The sequence below is a fragment of the Gadus macrocephalus genome, chromosome 19 (assembly GCF_031168955.1).
Source record: "Gadus macrocephalus chromosome 19, ASM3116895v1".
NCBI lineage: Eukaryota > Metazoa > Chordata > Actinopteri > Gadiformes > Gadidae > Gadus > Gadus macrocephalus.
Window position 1 is genome coordinate 8,598,845 of NC_082400.1, and position 21,337 is coordinate 8,620,181.

The following is a 21,337-nucleotide window of genomic DNA, read 5'->3' on the forward strand; positions in this document are numbered from 1 at the left end:
GCTACATCATGTGCAATGGCGAGGGCGAGTACACCTGCCGGAACAACCAGTGCATCTGCCAGTGTGACGAGGAGTACCCACAATGCAACTGCCCCATCACGGACATCCAGATCATGGAGAACACGCTGCATGGAATGGGCGAGTCCTGGGGGACCTCCTACAAGGACTTTGAGAACTCTGGTGAGTCAACTTCCTCAATGCTAGCTAGCTTCTCAAAGCTAAGATATGCTAATATTTGCTAAAATATGCTAAGCTATACCATGCTTGACTAAAATAAGCTAGCATAAGATAAACTATTCTAGACTATACCGAGCAAACCTATGGGTAGCTAAAATGAGATAGGCTGAACTAGGAAAAGCTGAGATGAGGTTAAACTAAGTTACACTCAGCTAAACTAAACTAAGCTATGATAAGATGATTCTAAGTAAACAAAACTAACATGGATTTACATATGAATGTTTTGTTATTGCTTTTCATCAAAATGTTTTAAAAACATCTGAAAAATAAAGGAATAACCTTGATAAACAAATATGAATGGGGGAAGCTGGAAAGTTAACTAGGTTGTTTACTTGATTTAGAAAACACAAGCAAACCTCAACTTTTGATAGAGAACTAGCAAAATACATGACAATAACTAATAGATGGCTAATTATTTACAATAACCCACGCACAAACAGCCACACAAAACAAACACAGAAGATTTTACATTTAAAAGCCGGACTCTTACGTGGGTGTGTTGCACATTTTTGACAAGAGTAACCTTCTGCAGAACACTCAATGAACGCAGCCCGTGCGTGTTAGAGCCTGAGCAAGCCAATCTGCCATATAGTGCCCTGTTGCATTATTCAGGAGCCCCATTTGAACGCCTTCTGTTTCAGCGAGGAGGCGGAGGCAGCGTTTTTCATTGTGGAAGACCATTTTCCCCAACACCTTGCCAGGTGGAGCAGAGACTAGCATAGTTATGTGAAAGACGCAGCCTAGCAAGTAGTCATTAGCATTCCAGGGTAACACAACAGTGGTAACAGTCCTTATCCCTCCTAGAGCCATGGGGTGAAGTTTGTGTGTCAACACTGGTTAATGAAGGCCTTGCTGTAAATAGCTGTCTTTGAGGGGTTACTTTATATAAGGAGAGATAAGGTTTGATTGAATGATCACATCTCTGTCAAACCTAATACAAAGTGTTGAGCTCTAAAGAGAGAGAGCGCAAAAGAGAGAGGATTCAGAGAGGAGAGAGAAAGAGTTGGATTCATTCAACGGGTAACCTTTTCTATTATACAAAACACATGAAGAGGAAACCTTGACTCCTTTGAAACACAACACTGGTCTGGAGGTTATCTGAGCCAATACAAATCTTTTTTTCGCAACCAAATAAAGCAAATGGACTTGGTTTTAGTTGAACATTTTCAAGCACAATCCCCTTGGCAAGGACCTTTTCGATCGACTTCAATCCCACTCTCTCTCGCCCTTCCCTCCCCTACTCAGTACCACTCACATATGCCAACTCTCCAGCCACCCCTACCACTCTGAACTTGTATTCCCCTCTCACCTTCTTTTATGCTGTCACCCTTCATTATTTCCATGTTCTCCCCCCCTCCACGTCTCTCTCTCTCTCATCGCTCGGCTCTTTCTGTCACGTTGCCATGTCCCCAACTCCCCCTCCCCACTCATATTTCCCTCCCCTCTCTATCTCTCGCACTCTCTCTCTATCTCTACATCCCACTCACTCTCTTCCTCTTTCTCCCCATCTCTCACTCTGTCTCTCTATCCCTCTATCTCTCCCGCTCTCTCTCTCTCTCTGTCTCTGTCTCTGTCTCTGTCTCTGTCTCTGTCTCTCTCTCCCCCTCTCTCTCTCTCTCTCTCTCTCTCTCTCTCTCTCTCTCTCTCTCTCTCTCTCTCTCTCTCTCTCTCTCTCTCTCTCTCTCTCTCTCTCTCTCTCTCTCTCTCTCTCTCCCTCCCCCCCTCCCCCCTCCCCTGCTCTCTCCCGTCTCTCCCTGTCCCTCACCGCCTCACCTCTTGTGTTCTCTGTGTGTGCCCACCCACCCTCTGTCCTCCAGATGAGTTCAAGTCCTTCCTGAAGAGGCTGCCCTCCACTCACTTCCTGCCCGTCAGCAGCGTGCACCTTCTGTGGGGCAGCGACTGGGACCTGCAGGCCCGCTACCGCCTCCTCCAGAGCTCCCTGGAGGTCCAGAGGCTGAAGATCCAGCGCACCGCCCGCAAGCTCTTTGGCCTGAGCATCCGCTGTCACCACAACCCCAACCACCAGATGCCTAGGGAGAGGTGAGGGCAGGGACGGGCTTGTGTTTCCTGTAGCACCCTGGTGGAAATTGGATGTGTGTGTGTGTGTGTGTGTGTGTGTGTGTGTGTGTGTGTGTGTGTGTGTGTGTGTGTGTGTGTGTGTGTGTGTGTGTGTGTGTGTGTGTGTGTGTGTGTGTGTGTGTGTGTGTGTGTGTGTGTGTGTGTGTGGGGGGGGGGGGTTGCTTCTTTCTTATTTTTTTTTATGAAGCGCCTTCATTAGCGCATTGGATATTTGTTGTTTTAGGGATTGGATTTTTGGTGTGAAAGGGAGAGTCGTGGTTTATTTTTATGTTTCGCTGAAAGGCAGTGCGCTGAGGTTTAGTTTCTTTGTTGTATTTTGAAGTTAACCTTTTGTATATTTATTCATATATATATTTTTAATGGGAATTCAGTTCTGAAGCGGGTGTAAAACAAGAAGGCTCGCTGGAATTTGAAGAAGTTGAAGAAAGAAGAAGACACACACACACACACACACACACACACACACACACACACCCACACACTTAGAAAACCTGTCACTCACACACACAAACACAGACACACACACTTTCATGCACACACACATTCGATTGCAATGCAATTTAAATGACATTTAAAGGGCCTTCACTGCAGAGTTGTGAACTGTCATGCAAAAAAAGTTGCAAACCGACACAATTGGGCAAAGTTGGCAAAGGTCTGTTCCAGAGCGTTATCAAAGAGTTGCAGTTTGCATTCGCTGAGCCTGACTTTGCACCTCGACTGCCTGACAGCACTGTACCCTGCGTTCTGTTGGCTGGCGTCTGTGTGACTTAACATTATCAGCTCAAATTGCTATTTTCCATCTCCTGCTAAGCACGCTCTACCACGTCTCTTGTGTTAATATGTACTTTTACATTATATCTTTGTAACTTTCCGTCTCGTGGCTGACAGGTTTAAGTGTCCCTATTTGTTTTTCAATGGGTATGCATCCTGAAAAACCCCTGTACCAAACTATTAATTTGCATCTGAACATAAAACTGCATGTTTTATGCTTTTTATTCACATTCCCCATGTTTTGATATCCCTTTATTCCTTTATTCATCTGGTGGAAAAAACTCATAAAAACGTTTTTTCTCATCATGCAACCCCTTATTGGTATTGCTGCCATTACACTTGCAGCAATCTGCATGCGGTCCGTGTTCTCTGTGGTGAAATGGGCCTCCCCCTGCTTCCCTTTGGCTCAGACACAGGAGGTGGCTGTGATTTATGACATGTCATCTAAGCATCAAAATTGTCTGATGAGCCATTACATAGCCGCACATTTCTGTTCTCATTCATGAAAAAAAAAAAAAAAGAAGGCTTTTTTCCACCCTGCCTTTTGATTCCCTTTGGAGAGACCACAGCAAGCCACTTGGCTTCCAGAGAGTCGGGGGGGGGGGGAAAGGGTCTGGAAGTGGCAGCGAGACGCCCTGAAATTGCATATTAACGGCGGCCGTTTTCTGATACGTGTTTCAGATGAGCACTTGAGATAACACAATCTTAACAGTTAATATAAATCCATTCGATTAAGTAGTTATTGTGATTGCTCTGCATCCGTGTGCAATTACGAGCGGAGAATGAAACAACACAGACTCAACCGAGTACTACTTGAGCTCAGGATCTCTGTAAACCAGGCTTGTTTTCAGAGCAGGCCATGTATGTTTTCAGAGCATCCCATTGAATAAAGCGGCACACTGTTGCTAGGTTACTGACAGATCGCTGATGTGCTACATACAGCTTTTTAATAAGCTGTAAAGTGTATTTAGTGGACATATGCAAATGTTAGACTTATTATTTCTTGGTACTGAGAAAAATATAAATTTGTAGGGATGATCTTCTAGTTCTTCGACCTTGGCGTTTCATAGAAACCATTTTTTTTTGTAGTTGAAGCAAAATGTCGAGAGGTCAAAGATGGGAAAGATGGGAATCTTTCCCATCTTTCCCATAGTATGATCACCAAGATCATACTAATCTATACCAGCCTTGTGTCTAGGAATGGCTTGGGGATGGATTTTCGAGGCCTACCAGATCTCAAGGTCCTCTGTCATAGTTACTACTCAAAGTTTATTAGCATGTCAAGCCAACCTTGAGCTCGTCTTCCCCGTCTGAGAAAAGATTTGGGAATTTAGAATTCACATCCGATGGTCACAAAGGAAGTTCTTTACTGTCAAGATGACAGCAAACTGTGCCTGAGGGGGGGGGGGGGGAAGAGACGAGATTAGCATAGAAATACTTTAATGCTGTCCAGGGATGCCCTGCCTGAGGGAAATAAAGGGACTCCACCCACTTTAAAACTCAGTATTCTAGTCCACCTGCAACCACTACTTTATCAAACTACAACCTAAAACTAATTACAGCGATGACTTTTTTTGGGGGGGGGGGGGACTTTTGTTGCGATGGCTTGCCAAACCTCTCCTAACCTAGTCCGATCTTCCTTGTCTTTTGTCTCGCCAGGTCTGTGATGCAGTGGCTGAACCGGGTTCAGTCCTTCCTCTACTGCAACGAGAACGGCTTCTGGGGCACCTTCCTGGAGAGCCAGCGGATGTGCGTGTGCCACACGGGCATCACTCTCTGCCAGCGGCCCATCCCCTGCGTGATCGGCGGCAACAACAGCTGCGCCATGTGCAGCCTGGCCAACATCTCCCAGTGCGGCTCGTGCAACAAGGGCTACAAGCTGTACCGCGGCCGCTGCGAGCCGCAGAACGTGGACTCGGAGCGCAGCGAGCAGTTCATCAGCTTCGAGACGGACCTGGACTTCCAGGACCTGGAGCTCAAGTACCTGCTGCAGAAGATGGACTCGCGCCTCTACATCCACACCACCTTCATCAGCAACGAGATCCGCCTGGAGACCTTCTTCGACCCGCGCTGGCGCAAGCGCATGTCCCTGACGCTGAAGAGCAACAAGAACCGCATGGACTACCTGCACATGATCATCGGCCTGTCCATGAAGATCTGCCAGATGCGCAACAGCAGCATCGACCCCATGTTCTTCGTCTACGTCAACCCGTTCAGCGGCAGCCACTCGGAGGGCTGGAGCATGCCGTTCGGCGAGCACGGCTACCCGCGCTGGGAGAAGGTGCGCCTGGCCAACTCGCAGTGCTTCAACTGGACCCTGCTGCTGGGCAACCGGTGGAAGACCTTCTTCGAGACGGTGCACATCTACCTGCGCAGCCGCGCCAAGATCCCCACGGGCCTGCGCAACGACACGGGCCAGGGCCCCGTGGACCTGGCGGACCCCAACAAGCGGCAGATCTACATCAAGATCTCCGACATCCAGGTGTTTGGGTACAGCCTGCGCTTCAACGCTGACCTGCTCCGCAGCGCCGTGCAGCAGGTGAACCAGTCGTACACGCAGGGCACCCAGTTCTACTCGTCGTCGTCCGTCATGCTCCTGCTGCTGGATATCAGGGATCGGATTAACCGCCTGGCCCCGCCCGTGGCCCCCGGGAAGCCCCAGCTGGATCTGTTTTCGTGTATGCTGAAGCACCGGCTCAAGCTGAACAATAGCGAGATGATCCGCGTGAACCATGCGCTGGACATGTACAACACGGAGATACTGAAACAATCGGATCACCTGACTACTAAACTCTGCTGAGGTCAGCGCGATGCGGAGAGGTGGGAGAGTGTGGGAGAACGACGGCGGTGGAGGGTGGAAGAGGGGGCGAGCGAGAGGCAAACCTCGCGGAACAGTAAACCGCACTGTATGTTGGGGAGGGGGGGCGGGGGGGTATTAATCGTGACCCGGATTTCACTTTTTGTTTTTGGTTTTCGTTTCGGACGCTTTTTGTTCTGCCTTTCGATGTTATATTAACAACTTTGTAAGTGTAATTGTTAAAAGCGGAAGAACGGATTCGCTTGCTGTCGGAGAGTCTTTTTTCGGGGGCCGATGAAGATTTGATTGATTGATTGAGACCACTTTAAAGACTGTATCATATTTGTCCCAGCATGTCTGTCATTCCCAAAAAGAATATGGAGAGAAAAAAGCGAAAAAAAAAACTAATAAGTGAAAAAAAACGACAACGAAAATAAATACATCTTTTGGTGAAAAAGAGGCCTTGTTTTAATCAGAGGGAACAAAGGTTGTATCTGAAACTGCCATTCTTTACTGAATTAAAAAATATATGTTTTTAAAAAGGTATACTAAGGACAATGGCAGAACAGATATCATCCTTTTATTTCAGCCGGCGCTCAAAGCATTGGGCGGTTTAATATTTAAAATGTTTCTACATTTTAAGGGTGTAAGATAGCCTTGTAAACAAGTACTTTACATATAAGGTATAGACTTTACTACATTTCAGATCCACACTTACTCTGCATCCCTCCGATGCGACAGGGCGGCAGTCTGAGGTTGTGTCAATGAACAGAAGCCAGCTGTTTATATATATATATATATATATACAGTCTATGTGTGTGTACCTTTTCTTTATTTCCTTTGGTTCGGTTTATGTTTTTTAGCTTGATGCTTATTGCTGTCCGTTGAACTGAATGTCTCATTTGAAAGTACGCAACTTCCGTCGCAGGCGGAAAACTCTCTATCTCTCCCCTTTTCTCTCTATCTCTCTCTCCCCCTTTGTCTCTGTCTCTCTCCCTTTGTCTCTCTCTCCCTCTCCCTTTGTCTCTATCTCTCGCTCTGTCTCTTTCTCTTGCTCGGTCTCTCTCTCCTACCCTCTCTCCATCCCTTGCTCTGTCTCTCTCTCTCCCTCTGTCTCTGTCTCTCTCCCTCTCTGTCTCGCTCTCTCTCTGTCCCTCTCTCTCTCTCTCCCCCCCCCCCCCCCCCCCTGAACCTGCCCGTGTTGTTTTTTGAAAAAAGAGCTGTGTTTCTTTTTTCTCACGAGACTAAAGGTACCCTCAGAGCGGTGCGATATCTTAGTCTTAAAAAGAGGAACAATCAAATGCTATTTTGTAAAAAGAAACGCTTCGCAAAAACATACATGTCGTGACTGCTGACTTGTGGAGCTTCTATGGGCGACACCAAGAGAAATACACTCACCCGCATCACTTACCAAGACCGGTTTAAAGCCATACACTCTCCCAAGGTAGACCATCCCAACACAGGCAAACCTTCCCCCCCCCCCCCCCTCTCCCCGTATTTTTATCAAGAAAATGTGCACCAATTTATTTTTTTCTTCCTGAAGTCGATCTATTAAGCTGATTTCTAAGTAGAAGATAGCACAGAGTCACAGGAAACTACGAGAGAAGGTATATGGCATTGGCAATGGGGGAAAATGTCTTTCAGCGCATTGCAGAAACCAATGTACCACAGAAAAAAAATACTGGACCATAGAAATAATTGTATTACAGTTTGAAATACCTATTTTGCGATGTAAATCATTTTAAGTTTGTTCCTTCTACATGCAGTTGTGTTGTTTGCAAACGTGGTTTCGATTTACAGACATTGCCAGTGCAGAATTTAGACATTCTCCTCTTTGTTGCTGCCAAAACACTAACTTTGTGTTGTTGTTTTTTACACTTACAATCATCAAAAGGAACTATCGAAATACACTACCTATTATTATTATTTGTTTTGATTTGTTCACGTTTTTTTATTATTATTATTATTATTATTATTATTATTATTATTAGCATTATTAAGTGCCTGTTATATATCCCTTTAACATGTTTAGAGGTGGAGGAAATATACTCCAACAACGGTATTTGATTAGCAGTATTACAGAGCATAGATTTTGGATCCACACACCCCACCATCTCAGACTATAAGAGCAGTGTTTCCCCCACCCGTTCGTGGGGAAACCCAACCACCAGCAGGAGAATTAAGTGAAGGTGGATATTTCCTCTCCCCCTCTCCTCCCTCCCCCCCCCCTCCCCTAACTCCCCCACCCCTGGCCCCATTGTGTACGATACATGTACGATATGTAAATAATAATTCTGTTTCAAATAAAGTAATCACAGCAAAAAGGTATGTAACACAAAATTTACGAGAAAAAACGATCCTGCTATTTAAAAAAAGAAGGAACAATTCTCCATTTGAGTACATTAGCACAAAGTACAGAATTACCCATGTTTCATGTGAATAATTTAATTCTAAGTCAAAAAGTGTGTCAATTTATGACTGTTTTGATATTGTCCAAATATATTGTATATTATGATTTAGCGCTTCGCCAATGCATAATTAATCTGTGAAACAAGCACACATTTCTCTTTAATACTCGCCACTATTTCGTCCTTTCACCGCAGTGTCGCATATGTATATCACATGGATATATTTGATTGAAGATGCCGCTCCTAATACTTTGCCTATGTACCTTTTTGCTGTTCTGTTGAGATCATTATATCAGCTTATTTCAAATGAATGTTTCATATAATACTCTATTTCTCATTAAAAGGCTATATTTAATAAGAAGAGCCACGTTTTTTTGTTTCCTAATCTGGTTTAAAGAGAAACGAACATCCCTGAACATCAAGTCCTGTATTTCTGTTATCCGTTACTGAGCGTTATTGAAGTGGGGAGGACTTTGGCCCACTTTATATTTGCTTATCTTAGCAGACCAAGGCATAGGCTATACACACCACCCAACACCATATCCTTGTGCATTTACAACTCAATATCATCAATCCTTATAATTAAATCACTTAATGATGTCATTGTAAAAATGGTTTTAATGGTAATTATTCATGGTAGATAGTATATTATGATGTTAAATGAATGACCGTTTCAGTTATATTTATATGCAGTGCTTCTTTTTTTGTGTGTTATATATTTTTATACTTTTTTTATGTACAAATGAAAAAGGTATGATAAATAAAAGCAAATGCAGTGACACCTTATTTAAATATAAAAATCAACAAGAGAAAATTTTATTAATTTGAAATATAATCAAAGTTGTCTGTTCAAATAAAATAAACATTAAAATCAGGAAAACGGCATAATAGAATATCACTAATTGGAATCTAAATTTAAAAATGTGTTTTTTAAGATTCTGTCTTTAACGAACTGGAAAAGCAATTTGTGTATTCAACAAAACAAGATTAACCGCTACAAAGATAAAATAAAATAAAAATCCTTTAAGGAATCATGACGACTGAAACAGAAATTCTTAGAACTATATTAAAACATAAAATGAAGTCATATTTTCTCTGGAACACAGGACCGAAAGCTCCTGTATATAGTAGTTTAATGCCAATCAAAATATTACATTCAGTACCTAAGGGGGAATACTTTCTAAAGAAAAGGATAGGACCAAGAATGGAGACCTATGGTTCTCAATTTAAAACTGGGTGTGAAAGCCTTTATTGTAAACGTATACCATAGATGAAAACGTTGACCATCCTCTGTTAGTCATAATGGAACGATCAGTTATATTCAAGGAAGCATATAAATAAACCCGCCTAAACATTTACCTGGCCAGCCTCTAGTTTTAATGGAATATGATCTGTAGGTAGATTCTGCAAAATCTGCTTCAATGCTATTCTATTCTATACATGAAGAAATGTCCAAAGGTTCATCACTTACACTTATCATGACTTGGAATAATATCAACCATGTATGCCATGATGGATTGGTAATGGGTGAGTTTATGCCTTGTATTGCTAACACAAATAATTGTAATAATTTGCAACTCACTGTAGAAGGGCTGCAGACTAAACCTTTCCTTTTGGACGAGTCAAATCCCTTTGACATTGTTCTAGCTGCTCTTCATCATGTAATGGAAAGATTAAAATAGATGTAAACAAATTGGTTTGAAATGACGGAGCCGGTGTGGGGTGCGACAACAGACAGGGGTAATCATCTTTGATCCGAGAATACCAGTTATTATGTCAGCCATGTGTCATGTGTGATGGTCTGTGGTCCCCTTCAAGCAGTTATTGTGCGGCATTCATGGAGGGGGGGGGGGGGAACCATGCACTTTTGTTGTAGGTGTAGACTTTTGAATATAATTACCTCGGAAGTTGAGTCAAATTATTGTATAAATGAAGAAAGGACAGAAAACATGGAGATATAAATGTTTTAGTTGAGGGAACAAATTCCAGATAACAGGACAAAACGGTTTATTTAACACTGTTCAATCAGGATAGTTGATGCATGTACAACGTATTTCAACAATACAGTAATACTATCCATATCAACATTGTATGATCCCAATTTAATCAATAATTTAACATTTTGGTATTTACATTTGGTATTTACATTGTACATTTGTTTGACTTTTTGAAGGTCGTTAAAGAGTTTTTAATTTCTAACTGGGGTATATACAGCAACAGCTGTGCTGCCAAGTTCCATAAAAGGCAACGACACAACAACCATAAATGGGCTCCCATTCCCTGAGCTAATGTAAAAGCAGATTTATATTCCCCTTTCTTGACACCCTCCATTTCACTCGGTCCCTCTTGTTCACATCATGCGTGCAGGAAGCTATTCCCCCACCTCATCACAGCAAATGTTTATGCCTGGAAAGACATTAAAGAGACAGATCTCTCAAAGTTCACAAAAGCCCAGGGCAGCCAGTAAACAGTAAACCAAATACAGACGGGAAAACACCCAAAAAAGAGGAAGGAAGACTTGAGGAATGAAAGTCTAAAACCACAAAGGCAAAATATATCTTGAATCAAGCTTAAAATAACCAAACATGAAAGAGAAATAAGCTAATAGAGGTAACGTTACTGTTAGCTTAACCGCATTACCACTAAGCAGATGCTACACTTTCATTCCTATGAGATGTGAAAAAGCCTATTTGTGCCTCATGATAGCTCAAGATGCTAACACCTCAGGGCAGTTTATATTCTGGAATCCTTTAGACAGCTGTAAATGACAGAAGGGAAAGTGTGAATGCTAACATGCTATTGACATTTTGCAAAGAGGTGGATTCTGGAGAGGGGGGAAGTTCACCGAATATCAGTACTGTTCGCTGAGAGAAAAATACAAACTTGTATTTTTGTAGAGAGGACATAATATAAATAGACATAAAGACGCCTTAATTTTTTAGAATCTGAGAACTGTCTGGGAGTCTCCACAGACGCTGAAACAGAACACGAGAGGTACGATAATTAAATCTCTTAATCTGATCAACAACGAGAAGCAGTCCATTCTACTCCATGCCTTTGTTTCTTACACTTCTCCGGTTTCTTAACCAAGCTGGGATTTTGAAAGTCTACTTGTTGACATTCCCCGTCCTCTCCTTTTTCAATCAGCCGTCAGATCTGAAAGGTGATTGGAGCAGCCATCAGTCGGGGCCAATTAACTTTGAGGCCACTGATCAAACACGCTCACATGTTTCTGTCATCCAAGCAATCGGGATGTCATTAAATTCTCGGAAAGATTAACAAACCGTCCGTCCATCTCCCGACCTCGGACAAATGCCCTCGCTTTGCTATTGAAGGAAAAAAAAATTATCATCTTGGTGGTCTAGGCAATGAATATTATCCACTACAACTAAACTACACATTTATCATGGAGTCCAGAAACAGCGATTGCACAAGCACTCCCTTCCATCTACCCACTTACTCTTGCGATGACCTGTTCATGCGCAGGTCAATTCTTCTGCGATTTCATTTAATTCTTGCCATTTCAAATCTCCACAACACATTGGTATCCCTATTCCCCGGTGGGATAACTCCATGAACCCCAAATAAAACGTAAAGCAAATGGAAAACATACCACCACAACAAATACATCTTACGTGCTCTGCAAATCCGACACCAATGCAGTGCTTGTGAACTCGCTGATACTACAATGTTTTTATTTATAGCTTTTTCCACTCAAATCCAATCAAGTAAATGAACCGTTACGTGATCTCTCAACGTTTTCTGCATTAAATTGGTCAGAAAGTGCCAAAAAAAGGTGCTCCAGGGTTCATTAATAAAACATAATCATATTAATTTCCTGACTCCCATAGACCACTTTGTTGTTTATGCTTGACCAGACCCTAACCTTTTATCCCAATGATCTCATCATCCAGGCAGTGCTTACACCTGTAGCATGGGAGGCCCCAGGGTGGAGTGAACCCCTAATCCCTGGAAGTATTAGTGCCATCGCGCTCCCAGTAAATGTGCTCGTTTGAGCGCATCAATTTTAGAGAAAATTGCATGAATGGAGGTTAAGTTATGCGTGAATTTTTGAGCGCCATATCCCTTGTCAGCCTTCAGCAAATTTGGCTGACATACACATCGTTATACATATCTAGGTCAGCACTATGCGTGCATCAAAAGACATCGGAATGAGTGTAGCAAGATCGTTAATTACAGAAAATAGTATATAAAGAGGGAAATTACCTAATTAGCCTTGACATGAATAATAGTGGCATGATATCGGTAATGGGGTAATATTTCTTGAATATCGTGAATAATTTGCCCATCAATATCCATCATCTTTTGAAAGTTTGTGTCTGTTAGTATTTCACTGACGCAGCAATGCAACATCTATTTGCCAGTTTGCTTCCATAAGCCTTTTTCTTTTTTTGCCTGTACGTTTCAGATGAAGGGTTTAATTTCTGTTTTGTAATCGTGTGATTACATCCAAACATAAACTATCCAGCGATGACAGGCTCATTTATTTAAAAACAATATTTATATGAAGTTATCTGACAAAAGACCTCGGTTCAGCAGATAACGCCTCAACATCTTGTCATGATTTGCCTTTTGCTGGCAGCTGAAATTAAATACATCAGTCATTTACAGGTTGTCTTTTTTTGGGGAGGAAGTTCAGTGTAATTCCTGCAGTTTAGGCCGATTTTTAAGTAAAAAGACAAGCTCTACTTGAATGTCTCAGTTCAAGCACGGTTCATGGCCCACATCATCAATCCACAGGACCGCACTGCAAAAAATAAGTGCACGGCGTCCACTTTTCGCGATATAAATAAAAGACAAAAAGCAATCGGTGCGTAAAGTACTGTGTCATCTAAAAGCAAAACTGACTGATCACATCCCCCTGCTCACGACCGACCCATAATTCACTCACAATCTGAATCCGGTTAAAACTCCTCACAACCTCTTTGTCTTTATGAACCTGTTATCTTTCCCTCCTAGCCTCCCCCTGACCACTCTAATCCTGCCCACCGTAACCCTCCCACTCTCCCCCTTGGGGTCAGCGGTAAATTGGCGACGGAGGGGCTGTCTTTCGAATGGCACGGGCAATCAACTATTGCTGGCTGTTGGTCTCGACAGCTTCCCGACCGCGGTGTAATACCTTCAAATCTGACAACCTGTGAACACTAACAAACCGCCGCACACCGACCACTCGTCCGGTCCAGACGGCCGTTGGTGAGATTGATGGCGGTGACTTGAGAGCCACGGTTTAGAAACTGCCTTATTCCCACCTTGACAGTGTTCCTATAAACTGCTTCCACTGGTAGATCCGGTAGCTCCCCTTCCATCTGTCTCTGTCAGGGGGATATATGTATACACACACATACACACAACCACAAAGACCCTCTCACACATACAGACACACACACACACACACACACACACACACACACACACACACACACACACACACACACACACACACACACACACACATACACACAACCACAAAAACCCTCTCACACACACACACACACACACACACACACACACACACACACACACCACACACACACACACACACACGCACACACACAAACCCAGTCACACACACACACACAAACCCAGTCACACAGACACGCACACACATATGCACACACATATACAGATATACATATACACATATGCAGACACATACACACCCACTCACATACAGTCACACACACAAATGCAAACCCACACACACACACACAAACACACGTATACGCACACACAGATGCACAGATGCACAGATGCACACTCACACAAACACAGACAAACATTAAGCCTTTGCACCCATGCACAAGCAATCCCAAACATGCACACACATACACACACACACACTCACAAATAAACACACATGCACACACACACGCACACGGAAACATACACACGGATGCACAGTTGCAAACACAAATGAGACAAACATACACACATGCACATGCACATGCAGAAACACTTGCAGACACCTGCAAAGGCGCATGCAAACATATACACGCACACACACACACACACACAAGAAAATAAAACCACAACCTTCAAGGTTTTCAAACAGAACCAGTCAGCCAAGCGTCTGCGATAATGGCTCTTCTTCTCTCTCCTGACCGTCTCGGCTCCCCACTGCCCCCCCCCCCCCCCCCACCCCTCTCTCCCCCCCCCCCCCCCCCCTCCTCTACCCTCTAGGGTGGTCAAACAGCGAGGGCCTCGTGTGGACACGGATAACACTCAGCCCCCCATCTGTCAGAAGCGGTATCGGCTCGGGTCAACGTCACCCAGGAGTGTAAGCACCCTCCACAGGTATAGGGGGTCAGTGTGCTACTTTCAGTGAGGAGTCACTTCTGTTTTTAGGGACACACCGGCCCCCTTGGGCGCCAGAAGCCAAGCGGCCAATTAACCTCTCGTGGCCCAGGCACATTTTCACAAATTATGAAACAGTTCCCAAATGGCAAGAGTTAATGAATTAATTTAGTGGGACAGCAGGCTCACCTCATTGTTAGTGGGGGCTTCGCGGAGTTCACCCTGCATTAATCAATGCGTTACCTTTGGCCCCTTGTGCTGCATTGAAGTGAAATAAATCAGAAAGCCAAACAAATGATCGCGGGTGCGACAGGCAATTAGTCCGCGATGATTTCCGCTCGCAATTAATATTCCCCGGCCCCTATTGTTACTTTACGTGGGGTAGGAAGGGAACGCAATAATTCATAGTCCATCGGCACATTTCCGATTTCCAATTAATTCAATTGTGTAATTGTGCGTTAAGATTAATGCTATTAATTAAGTTCAACAGCATGGATATGGTTTTAAAGAGGCAGAAAGGACAGGGTTTAAATGAGGAAACTGAAGGTTATAACCCCTAAGGAACCACACAGCTCGTTTTTACAAGGAAAATTACCAAATGTTCTGTATTTGTCTGAAAGTGCACTTAAAGAAACTTTATAGACACAGTAACAGTTGTACTATGTGAACATTTCAAATATACAAACCTCAAATATGCATATATATTTCAAGAAACTATGTGTATTATTGATAATATTATACATTTTGATTATTTTGGACATTGTTGTGGCTGAATGTATCAATACATGAATTGATTATCTGCTAATGTTTTTCTACAGACGACGAAGACCAGTATGCTATCACTGACTCGATTTCCAGAGAGCTCTATAGGCTCCCCAGGTGAGCTTCTTCTGACACTTATCCCACCTTTCATAATTCCTCTGACATGTTCTCTGCCCACACTGTCACCAAGCCTCTAACCGACACACGCCGTACACACGCACGCATGCATGAACGCACTCGCACAAACAAAAAACCCAAGAATGTATGTATCATTACACGCAAAATAAAGTAACACTGTACAGTGCAGGAGACACGCACACTTGTATCCACCGTGCTTCCCAAGCAGTGCGTTGGGTATTCCTCAGCCCATCGTTGCAGCTCCACAAAGTGATCAGCATCAATTAAAAATATGATGATTGCATGATTAAACAACAAAGCCAGACACTGCTTTGTTGTGCCCTGGGGTACTGTGCTCACTTTTTCTCGCAACTCACCAAAGATTTCAAAAAATTATCTGTCCCAGATGAATTGAAATCAAACTAAAAAGTAATCCACTTCACAGCATTGCTCTCCTTTTCGTACTCACCGCATCATTTGGCAGTTGCATGGATATAAATCCATTGGGCTTTAGGTCTTATTGTATGTTGATTGAGGCTTAGTGAAGCCAATTCCGTTACTAATCACAATTAAAAGTTCATTTGATACATCAAAAAAAAAAATCATTCTGTCATCAGTTTGTAGCTCTAATGAGACCGTGCTCCAAATTGGCTTTTACGTTAGGGGTTGCTAATGAAGAAACACGCCAAGCGGGTAAAATGCTACGGTTTTTCCATCACCGTTCCTTCACATCTTTCATGAGTATCCATTCCCTTTTTTACTTATTTATAATCCTTTCTTAAACTTGGAGTTGTTTAATTTGGTTTTATTTGACATATGTGGGGCCTCTATCCATAGGCATCCATCCATCACCCTACCTGGGGCCAAGAACCTCCAGTAGTGCAGTAGGACTTCAGCACCTTGGACAGCGACCATTACCACTCGGGCAGGCCTTTGATAATCAGTGCAATCCAATGCAGCTGCTGCTTAATTGGCAGCGAGGAACACCTGCCACTCATGAGTCCACCAACATTGAGGCAGCTACAAAGTCAGAGGTCTGCCTCACCTCAGTAGGGTAAGCGGCCTTGTTCTTGTTTAGTTCAAACGTAGTCGAGTTATAAGTGTTGACTGAGTCTGGGTTAACACATTACCAATTCTAAATTGGTTGTACCACTCAAACTAGTTCTAAGGTGGTGCATAGTGGTTACTCAATGTTTACACCTAACCCTGAGCAGGTGTAAACACTGTTAATGGTGGCAGTTAGTGACACAAGATAATCTGTTAAATAATACAAGAATATAAGTATTGGGAAGATTGGCAAATGTTCAGATCTAACATTTTAACTTGTGTTGCTCAACAACACAAAGCTATTCTAGACTTAATGTATTAAACAAGTCCTTTTCAAATCCTCTCAAGTCTTCTTGAGCAAGTCCTTGTTTACTACGTAGCTCAGTATCGATTCGTTACAAGGATATTACTAACGTATTGATGGTACAACCAAATTGAAAAAAAACTGCTTGTTTGAGTGGTTACTAAGAACTTGATAAACTTACGAACAGCTGTTGCAACCCATTCCAGAAAAGGACACAAAACTTTGTGATTGCTTGGTTTCATTCTTAAGTGTGCCTCAATGATATCAAACCACCGCAGCATTTTGATTGACTACATGTTATTTTCTTTGTATTTTTTTATTGCATCATATTTTTCGGGTGAATTACTTTCCCAGTAGACCCTTTTCAAATAAGTGTCATCGTAGTTCAAAAACAGATGTCACTCATATCACTAATTATCGGTCTGCTCCTTCTACGTACCAGAGCACTGGTAGCAGACTCCAAGCTGAGTCTACTGCCTTTGCCCTAGGACATAATCAGTAGAATGAGAGGCACCTGTGTTAGTCCTGTGGGACACCTCTGTGAAAAGGGTCTCTTGGCAATTGATCTAATATCTCGCATGGTTGATGACCAAACTTTTTTTAGAAGTTACAGTGGCTTGAATAAAACATGACGCAAAGTTAAACGGTGCATTTAAGTAACAAAGTTTGGACTAAGTCAAGCTGACCCTTATGCTGCTCGGTGTCCCAGTAATAGGTAAATAGCTTTTCTTGTAAGTTGATGATGGGGTGCATTTATGGAGGGGTGAGGGGGGATAGTTTTTGTGTTGCGGTGGTTGAAGTGTGCTCATTCTTCCAGGCGTTCTCTTTATTTATTTGAGAACGCTGTGTTTTATTGCAAGTGCATCTATTGTGACAAAAGGCAATGGATGTTCATTGTGTTTTTCTGGTTAATGGCTTTCCTTGCTGCAGCTTGCAACAGGAAATGGATGTGGGTAAGGACCAATAATAGCAGGCCTATCAAATTATTTCAGTATATGTTCTTGTAGATCGTTTGCATTGTAATCCCAGTAAACCTATTTAAATATAATCTCTGCCTTAATATTAGATTCAGTACTTTGATCTTTATTGTAAACCCTGTATTGGGAAAATTATATTTTCACATTCTGTTTCTGTAACTGCCATTTGTTGATTATGCCTTTTCGGGTCAAATTGTCCAACTGTGAAGTCACCACTAGTAGACCCCATATTATAATTGTCAATGATCAAATCAAATAATGTTTACTTAAAGGACAGAGTTTGCTGTGTTCACATCAAGTAGAGGAATGCATAAGGGGATCTCTGCTCCCTCGTGACCGGTTTACCCCAAACAAAGTTAACGTAAGATAAACGTAAGACATAACAAAGTTACCGTAAGATAGCCCTAGGAACGAATAGGGCGGCTAGACAGAGCAAGGGATAGGGGACAGAGCTTACATGTTAAAGGGGAAACAACACGAGGGGTTGTTCCATCACACATCATGTGGAGAGCAGAGCTTTTCTCAGTATTTCCGAGACCTGTGCCACCATATAAGAAGTCCTTGTGTTGCCAATGCAATGGACTTCTCCTTGCGAAGCTAATAGAGAGACTCATGGCGAATTCCCATCTGAGATCTTGGATTATTGTATTGTATGTTTGTTTTATTGTTTGTCGCATGATTGTTATATGTTATTTAACCCTAACTACTCAAGTATATGAACCTAATTGTTATAAATTCGGATGACTCGTTATTCCTACACAGTTTAGGCAGAAACGATTGATGTGGTCCGTATTTCCCACCACAACCACCCCTTCCAACCTCCTAAACATGGTTGTACAATTATGTATAGATTCTACACTACACAATTATTACTTCCGTCTTTCTATTTCCATCTTACCCCCCCCCCCCAATATATTTGCCCCCCACCAGAATAAAAGAAGGGGATATAAAAGTATACTTTTATATCCCCTTCTTTTGTTCTTCCCACCCTCGCTGTCTTTCATTCGTCATCTTTCCATTTTCCTCCCCCTCCGTCTCTCCAGCCGCAACCGCTGCTCTGTGCAGCCAACCCCTGCTCAATCTGTTTTGATCACAATCTCAACAGCTGTGCGCGCTTCCGTAAGTAAGAACGAGTCACCCGAGAGGCCGCCATCAAAGAGGGCTGCCAGGAAGACAGAGGCCAGCAGTGCTGCTGCCATTGTGTTTAAAATAAGAGCAGACTTATCCTGCCTGGGCCCCGCTGTGATCAGCCCACGGACTTTCTTCTTATACCGTTGGTACAGTACGCTGGGAAACTTAAAAATCGGCTTGGATGTATTTATTTGTAGGCTTTTATACAAGTTATTCATTATGGAATATGGTGTTATGACATGATGATACTTGTGTTATACTGATGGAGGAATGGATCTCATCTTTCTTGTTGAGGTAAAACAAAATGCGGCCATATTTTGAGTCATTCATGTAAACACATCATGACAATCAAGTGTTGACCAAATCGTTTAATCATAATGTTAAACTTGGACCGTCGTAGTGTAATGACTAATGCTTAAACTGTGTTCGGTTTGTGGATGCTATCAATCGTGTTGAGGAAAAACAGCTAGCAGTCATATTTTAAAGTTCCAAATTAGTTACGATGCAAAATAAAACTAGCTTTCATATACTCTCAAAGGAACTGGCCAATGTTTACTTTTAATGCACTGACACTGCCAATTACATTACACTGCCCGGGGATTCTACACTTAGTTTGACGTTTTTATGAAACTGTATGATTATATATGGAGCCTTTCACAAAACAAGAAAAAAAAAAAGCTCAGTTTGCCAGTTAACGTATTATATAACAATGACATCTGGCTCAACGTTGACATCCAGGCAGTTGGCCATAGTTGGGCCAATCCGCCACCAGTCAAACTCTGTAGCCTTTAGTGCTCTGAATAGCAACACTTCTAAGCTTGTTATTTATCTTTCCCGGTTGTATCTCATGGCACAGCACAGCAGTATGTTGGAAATGGATGGATGGACCAGTGGGAGGGGGGGGGCTATCGGGAAAACTAGCAGTGTCGCTAGACACTCAGTCTTGTTTTTCTTCTCCGTAGTCAGTGTGTGTAACCAGTGAGGACATATGATGTTGCTATATAGCGCGCTACAATCAAACCATGAATCTCACAAGACGCTTTACTTAAAACTGAGTATATATCCAATGGACTCTCAACTGGATTAGCATTCTTCATTTGATGGGGCGATAGCATGGACGCTAAAGCTAGCGTTGTCCTCTATACACTTGGGACGACAGAGTGTGGCTTTTCATAGATAAAGAATATAAAATAAAACGTGCAATGTTCCAATGATCATCATAATAACACATCAAGCCGACCAAATCACAAACATTTTTTATCTTTATTAGTTTTATAGGAAAACAAGGAACATTTAACAACTCTAATGTAACTTGGCCACATACTTCATTAGACTAGAAAATCACAGTTCAGCACAGGCAACTGGGTAAGTGTGCACATTTTCCTCCTTTTTTTTTTTCCTAAAAGAAAATGGGAATGGGGAACCTTACGATGTTCATGTCAGCCGGCTAATCAGCCGTCTGAAGCCGAACAGGCCTGTGATTCTGGCAGCCTCCACTCTTCAGGCCCCCAGAGGCCACTATTCTGTTTAACTGCATTGTCCTTAATTCCCTATAAAACTCAGACAAAACAACATCAACATCTGCCGGCCTGGTTGTAACAAATCCAGCTGTCACCACGGTGACAATTAGGCCTATCTGTTTTGGGGAAGTGGCGTGTTTTACTTCTTGAGTTTCATGCTTTCGACAGCCCATGCCTTTTTATGTTTCAGCAGTGGAACGGTATAACAGTATATCAGCTGCTGGGGAACTCGTTCCGTGAGTAACGCTGCGTCCCTGTCGTAGCATCACTCTTCTTACTCTCAGGGAGACCCTGTATATGGACTGTTACATCCAGGAGGATCTCAGTAAATCGCCTTTACAATTCTGGTGATTGGGCTTTGTTCAAGATTTGGGGAAAGCAGTGGATTGTAAGTTGTTATTATGCGCAACCCGCTTGAGCCCAGGGGGAATAGGTTCGCTAGCAAATGTCTGCAGACTAACCTGTAGGCATCCTTGAGCAAGACGCTAACGAGTTTCTGATACGTGATGAAACATTTAGCAAATTCTGCTCATCACGGCTCTTTGCTGATAGCACCTGAAATAGTTTGTTGACAAACAGAAAAATAATGCTGTGAAAATTGTGTCGTTTAATTGTCGCAGGACATTTATCATAATGCGGATTGCAACTGAAAAATATAAATTAAAAAAAGTTTGTTTGTTGACAAAAGTCCTGCATGTCCAAACCTCGGCTTTAAATGAGGTGGAAACGCGCGGCCCGGTGCCTATATTATAAAAACAGCGATGTATCCCCCTCCGTGCCTCACCTGCTGTATCACTCCCTATTCCCCCATGTCCTTTTCTTTTTGTTCTCTGCTGTAATGAAGCGTGTTTGAGTAATGTCCCCGCGGGGAT

The 21,337-nt window shown here is 42.8% G+C and overlaps 1 protein-coding gene and 1 long non-coding RNA gene across 2 annotated transcripts in view; both read left to right on the plus strand.

The window, feature by feature from the left end:
- Nucleotides 1–6,356, plus strand: part of brinp1 (bone morphogenetic protein/retinoic acid inducible neural-specific 1) — a 6,513-nt gene extending 157 nt beyond the window's left edge. Inside the window, exons 1-3 of the mRNA XM_060038203.1 lie at nt 1–180; nt 2,055–2,277; nt 4,747–6,356. The exon at nt 1–180 is cut by the window's left edge and continues 157 nt beyond it. Of these exons, the coding sequence (XP_059894186.1) occupies nt 1–180; nt 2,055–2,277; nt 4,747–5,887 (1,544 nt within the window). The 3' untranslated portion in view covers nt 5,888–6,356. The remainder of the gene's footprint in view (nt 181–2,054; nt 2,278–4,746) is intronic.
- The window catches only part of LOC132447467 (uncharacterized), a 453,739-nt gene that overhangs the window by 408,647 nt on the left and 23,755 nt on the right, over nt 1–21,337 (plus strand). The gene's annotated exons all lie outside the window — the stretch shown is intronic.